Genomic DNA, 6,837 nt, shown 5'->3' with positions numbered 1-6,837 from the left:
CTAGATGGACCTTTGTTGGCAAAGTAATGTCTCTGCTTTTTAATATGCTGTCTAGGCTGGTCATAGCTTTTCTTCCAAGGAGTAAGCATCTTTTAATTTCATGACTGCAGTCACCATCTGCAGTGATCTTGGAGCCCAAGAAAATAAAGTCTGTCACTGTTTCCATTGTTTCCCCATTTATTTGCCATGAAGTGATGGGACTGGATGCCATGATCTTAGTTTTTTGAATGTTGAGTTTTAAGCCAACTTTTTCACTTTCATCAGGAGGCTCTTTAGTTCTTAGTTATTCTTCATTTTCTGCCATAAGGGTGGTGTTATCTGCATATCTGAGGTTATTGATATTTCTCCTGGCAATCTTGATTCCAGCTTGTGCTTCATCCAGCCTAGCGTTTCTCATGATGTACTCTGCATAGAAGTTAAATAAGCAGGATGACAATATACAGTCTTGACGAACTCCTTAACCAATTAGGAACCCGTCTGTTGTTTCTTGTCCAGTTCTAACTGTTGCTTCTTGACCTGAATACAGATTTCTCAGGAGGCAGATAAAGTGGTCTGGTATTCCCGTCTCTTGAAGAATTTTCCACAGTTTGTTGAGATCCACACAGTCAAAGGCGTTCACATAGTCAATAAAGCAGAAGTAGATGTTCTTCTGGCACTCTCTTGCTTTTTCGATGATCCAGCGGATGTTTGCAATTTGATCTCTGGTTCCTCTGCCTTTTCTAAATGAAGCTTGAACATCTGGAAGTTCTCGGTTCACATACTATTGAAGCCTGGCTTGGAGAATTTTGAGCATTACTTTGCTAGTGTGTGAGATGAGTGCAATTGTGTGGTAGTTTGAACATTCTTTAGCATTGCTTTTCTCTGGGATTAGAATGAAAACTGACCTTTTCCAGTCCTGTGGCCACTGCTGAGTTTTCCAAATTTGCTGGCACGTTCAGTGCAGCACTTTAATAGCATCATCTTTTAGAATTTGAAACAGCTCAACTGGAATTCCATCACCTCCACTAGCTTTGTTCATAGTGATACTTCCTAAGGCCCATTTGACTTTGCACTCCAGGATGTCTGGCTCTAGGGCAGTGATTACTGTGGTTATCTAGGTCATGAAGATCTTTTTTGTATAGTTCTTCTGTGTGTTCTTGCCACCTCTTCTTAATACCTTCTGCTTCTGCTAGGTCCATACAGTTTCTGCCCTTTAGTATGCCCATCTTTGCCTGAAATATTCCCTTGGTATTTCTAATTTCCTTGAAGAGATCTCTAGTCTTTCCTATCCTATTGTTTTCTTCTATTTCTTTGCATTGATCACTTAGGAAGGCTTTCTTATCTCTCCCTGCTATTCTTTAGAACTCTGCATTGAGATGGGTATATCTTTCCTTTTCTCCTTTGCTTTTCATGTCTCTTCTTTTCTCAGCTATTTTAAGGCCTTGTCAGACATCCACTTTGCCTTTTTGCATTTCTTTTTCTTGGAGACGTTCTTGATCACTGCCTCCTGTACAGTGTCACAACCTCGTCCATAGTTCTTCAGGCAGTCTGTCTATCAGATCTAATCCCTTGAATCTATTTGTCACTTCCACTGTATAATAGTAAGGGATCTGATTTAGGTCATACCTGAATGGTGTAGTGGTTTTCCCTACTTTCTTCAATTTAAGTCTGAATTTTGCAGTAAGAAGTTCATGATCTGAGCCACAGTCAGTTCCGGGTCTTGTTTTTGCTGCCTGTGTAGAGTTCCTCCATCTTCAGCTGCAAATATAATCAGTCTGATTTTGGTATTGATCATCTGTGATATCCATGTATAGAGTCTTCTGTTGTGTTGCTGAAAGAGTGTGTTTGCTACGACTATCGCATTCTCTTGGCAAAACTCTGTTAGCCTTTGCCCTGCTTCATTTTGTACTCCAAGGCCAAACTTGCCTGTTACTCCAGGTATCTCTTGACTTCCTACTTTTGCATTCCAGTCCCCTATGATGAAAAGGACATCTTTTTGGGTGTTAGTTCTAGAAGGTCTTGTAGGTGCTCATAGAACCATTCAATTGCAGCTTCTTCAGCATTAGTGGTTGGGGCATAGACTGGGATTACTGTGATATTGAATGGTTTGCCTTGGAAACTAACAGAGATCATTCTCTCATTTTTGAGACTACATCCAAGTACTGAATTTCAGACTCTTTTGTTGACTATGAGGGCTACTCCTTTCTTCTAAGGGATTCTTGCCCACAGTAGTAGGTATAATGGTCATCTGAATCAAATTTGCCCATTCCAGTCCATTTTAGTTCTTTGATTCCTAGGAAGTTGATGTTCACTCTTGCTGTCTCCTGTTTGACCACTTCCAATTTACCTTGATTCATGGATCTAACATTCCAGGTTCCTATGCAGTGTTCTTTACAACATCGGACTTTACTTCCATCGCCAGTCACATCCACAACTTGGCATTGTTTTCACTTTGACTCCATCTCTTTATTCTCTCTGGAGTTATTTCTCCTCTCTTATCCAGTAGCATATTGGGCACCTACTGACCTGGGGAGTTCATCTTTCAGAGTCCTATCTTTTTGCCTTTTCATACTGTTCATGGGTTCTCAAGGCAAGAATACTGAAGTGGTTTGCCACTCCCTTCTCCAGTGGACCACGTTTTGTCAGAACTCTCCACCATGACCCATCCGTATTGGGTGGCCCTACACATCATGGCTCATAGTTTCATTGAGTTAGACAAGGCTGTGGTCCATGTGATCAGTTTGGTTACTTTTCAGAGATGCTTAAATGGATAGAGAACACACCTGGAGACCAGATGGGCTGCCTTGGCTCCTTCTTTCTGTTTGTGTAAAACGGTGTCCCAGGACCTAGAAAAGAGCTCTGACCTTTAAAATGTTGAACCCCAGGGGTCAGGATTTGTTCATTCTCAGGAGAGTCTGGCGCCTCTCCTGAAAATAAAGGATGGGTGGAAGGTTTGCCAGTCCCCATACAGGGACTGACTTCTCAGAGTTCAGTTTGGTTCAGTCCCTCAGTTGTGCCCAACTCTTTGTGACCCCATGGACCGCAGCATGCCAGGCCTCCCTGTCCATCACCAACTCCCAGAGTTCACCCAGACTCACGTCCATTGAGTCAATGATGCCACCCAACCATCTCATTCTCTGTCATCCCCTTCTCCTCCTGCCCTCAATCTTTCCCAGCATCAGGGTCTTTTCAAATGAGTCACCTCTTTGCATCAGGTGGCCAAAGTTTTAGAGTTTCAGCTTCAACATCAGTCCTTCCAATGAACACTCAGGACTGATCTCCTTTAGGATGGACTGGTTGGATCTCGTTGCAGTCCAAGGGACTCTCAAGAGCCTTCTCCAACACCACAGTTCAAAAGCACAATTCTGTCCGGAAGTACAGAAGGGAGGACCGAAGACAGGACCTCTTTTTATGAGGGGTGGACCTCAGCCCAGGTTTTAGGGTGCAAGAGCCTCTTAAGAATCAGGTCACACCCTCTGCCTAATAAGGATGCCAGGCCCTGCCCCTAGCCTCGCCCTTTGGGCTGTTGGACCCTGCCCACTGTGGATCAGGTCCCGCCCCCAGCCTCGCCTCTACTGCCGGAAATGACCAATGAACAGCAGACCCCGCCCCTGCTGCTGCTCCTGCTGCTGCTAAGTCGCTTAAGTCGTGTCTGACTCTGTGCGACCCCATAGACGGCAGCCCACCAGGCTCCCCCATCCCTGGGATTCTCAAGGCAAGAACACTGGAGTGGGTTGCCATTTCCTTCTCCAATGCATGAGAGTGAAAAATGAAAGTGAAGTCGCTCAGTTGTGTCCGACTCTTAGCGACCCCATGGACTGTAGCCCACCAGGCTCCTCCATCCATGGGATTTTCCAGGCAAGAGTACTGGAGTGGGGTGCCATTGCCTTCTCCGGACCCCGCCCCTAGGCCCACCCAATGAGTGGCGGGTCCTGTCCCTTGGCTGCCTCCTAGAGTGCCCTCCGTACTCATCAGTGGCACTGTAAGCGCCCACGTTGCCCTACTTAGACGTAAGAGTACGGAGCTGAGCCTTCCAGCGTGCTAGTCTCTCGCCCCCTCCCCAGCCCTGTCCTTCTTCTCCCAGCCTGGGTTCTGCCTGTCGCTGGTCTCCTCAGATCATCCTGGCACCTCCAAGGCACTCATGACAGCTGCCCACACCTTGGCATTGTGCCCATCTCCTGTCTCTCTTGCTCCTCTGCCACGAACACCTGAGTATGACCCACATTCCACAACCAGAGGAGTGGCCCCATGTGTATCTGATTAGATTTTTCTTCTCTCCCGAGCTCCCCACAACACACACATACCTCCAACACCCCCTTCACCTCCTACCTCTTGACCCCACGGTGGGAACGCCCACATTCCATGTGGCAGGAGCCTTCTGGTCTGACAGGCTGCGCTGTGACCAGAGGACAGGGTGAAACGTTCCTCTGCTGACTCGGTGTCCTCCTCCTCATGGCTCCCCTCGTCTGTGTCTCTGGATAGAGAATTATGTTTCCTTTGACCTCTCTATTCACAGGGCTAATTGTTTCCATACAGCCCTCTGGCTTCTAAGAATAGGAAAGGAGGGTGTAACACTCAAGACTAAATTTATTCCTGACAGAGCTCAGGAAAGGAGCTTGCTCTAAGTCAATGGTCAGCTTTGTTAGTCGACTGAGAACAGGAGCACAGTTCGAGGACTGGCTGTCACTCCCTGTTAGAGATGATGGCCATCACTGAGGCATTTTATTTCTCTGTATACACACAGCCAGGCGAGGTAGCTGAATTTGGAGGTGATGTTCAAGCCAAGCATCATCATGGCCCCTCTCCACCAGATAATGAAAGCACCAGGGAGTCAGATGGAGGAGTCCCTCCTTTGCTCCAAGGAACTAGTGACAGAATTTATTCTTCTTTTCTCCCCTCTGTCTTACTCTGCTGTGGCAGTGCTCATCCAGGCTAACAGGAGCCAATTCTCAATTCCTTCTTCTGGCTAGGCATCAGCTCCTTCAGGGGGACAAGAGTAAACAGAGTCTTTGACAAGAGTTCATGAGACTTTGAGAGCCAAGCCTGCGAAATCAGTGTGGCCACCTCAGAGCTGGGTGTCCCAGCCTGCCCAAAGACCAACACAAGCAGGGTCAGTTTAATTTGGTGAGCCTTTCTGGAAACCTTCCCCATGCCAGGCTGTGGGGAAGATTGTATATGTCAATAAGTAGATGCTGGGCACGGGGCACACCAGGGAGAACCTAGCTGGAAGAGTACGTGGTCCTTGACCTCCTGGTGTACATGATAAGTTATGGGCACAGAAGACTATCCTAGGTGTCAGGAGAGAGGCACAAACAAAGTTGAGAAATTTCAGAGGAAGCAGCCAGGAAGGCTTCCCTGAGATGAGCCCTGGAATTGAGCCTCATGGGGATGATTACAACAAGCAGAGGTGAGGTGGAGGAGGGAAAAGTCTGCGTGAAGGCTTAGGCCTGACTGGAAGGGTGAGTGAGAGGTAGGCAGGAAGAGAAGGCTGGGGCTGGATTGCACCTGGTCTTGATTAGTCCTGGCTCTGCCAGTGTTTGCCTGTGACCTGAGACTAGTCAAGTCTCCTCTCTGGGTCTCAGTTTCCCCATCTGTCAAATGGGAGAACTGGCCTAGAATCAGTGGTTTTCAACTTTTTCAGACCCATCATATACATTTTTTTTTTAGCATTTGGGTTTATTTTTTTTTTCATCATATACTTTTCATAACAAGTAATTTGTAATGACTCAAAATTAGTGTGACCTTCTCACAATTTCAAGTATATATGTACCTATATATATAGGTATATATTCAGAAAAAATAGAAGGAAAATATTTATAATAAAATACTGTATATGTCAATATGTAGATGCTCACTCACAACCACCCCCAGAAAACATAATGAATGAGTCAGGTGCTCACACCATAGGTAAAACATCATTCTGCCTCAAATGCAGTCTGAAATAGGTAGGTTATCTTGGTCAATGGTGTTCTTCTTAGAGATGTACTTTCAAAAAAAAGCAAACAATTCTTAGTGAAGTTCCAGACAAAACAAATTCAGTGTTCCCCCAGTTTATAGGGTAGTTGCATTTCAAAATATTCAGTATATATTAAAACTGTACAAAAATTATTTCATATTTATGTATAAAATTGAGTTAAACTGTAGTTCTGGGTCATTGTAAACATTTTTTTCATCCACATGAATATCTGGGGGAGCATCTGAAACTTATTGGTGGGGGGTATGGGACCACCCTGCACATTTCATTCAGGGCATTTAGCATCCCTGGATCCTACATATGGAGACAACTCAAACACCCCCACAAGTTTCCAGATTACCCCATAGAGTGATTATCCAGCACCTGAAGAATCTTTAAACTCCCTCCCAGCTCTGAAATCTTCCAGTTCTGGACCTCATTCAGGTTTACTCAGCAAATTTTTGCAGAGTACCCACTGTGAGCCTTGCCCCCCAGGAAATCATCAGTGAACAAGCCGCCATAGCTCTTGTCCCCTACAACCGAGTTTCAATCCAAAAAGCTCTTAACTGTCACCGTCCCATTTTACAAAGGAAGAAGCTGAGGCCCAGAGAGGGCAGGCTTGTATTCAGCATCACACAGCCTCCTGGGGGCCAGCCAGAACCTGGCCTCAGGGAAGCACCATAGAGTGGGTCCACAGCCTTCTCTCCACTCATCTTCTCTTCCTCCCCCATCCCCGCAGTGCCAGCCGCCCTGACCCTGGACCCGGGCACCGCCCACCAGCGCCTGATTCTGTCCGACGACTGCACCATCGTGGCCTATGGCAACCTCCACCCACAGCCGCTGCAGGACTCGCCTAAGCGCTTTGACGTGGAGGTGTCGGTGTTGGGTTCGGAGGCCTTCAGTAG

The 6,837-nt window shown here is 46.4% G+C and overlaps 1 protein-coding gene across 1 annotated transcript in view; it reads left to right on the top strand.

Annotated features, from left to right (window-relative positions):
• The window catches only part of TRIM62 (tripartite motif containing 62), a 37,039-nt gene that overhangs the window by 29,057 nt on the left and 1,145 nt on the right, over positions 1-6,837 (top strand). The window contains exon 6 of the mRNA XM_010836942.1: positions 6,672-6,832. Within this exon, the coding sequence (XP_010835244.1) occupies positions 6,672-6,832 (161 nt within the window). The remainder of the gene's footprint in view (positions 1-6,671; positions 6,833-6,837) is intronic.

This window comes from Bison bison, unplaced genomic scaffold (genome assembly GCF_000754665.1).
Source record: "Bison bison bison isolate TAMUID 2011002044 unplaced genomic scaffold, Bison_UMD1.0 scf7180017864068, whole genome shotgun sequence".
Taxonomy (NCBI): Eukaryota; Metazoa; Chordata; class Mammalia; order Artiodactyla; family Bovidae; genus Bison; species Bison bison.
Note: the sequence above shows the minus strand (reverse complement) of the source record. Positions and strands in the feature narration are given on the sequence as shown.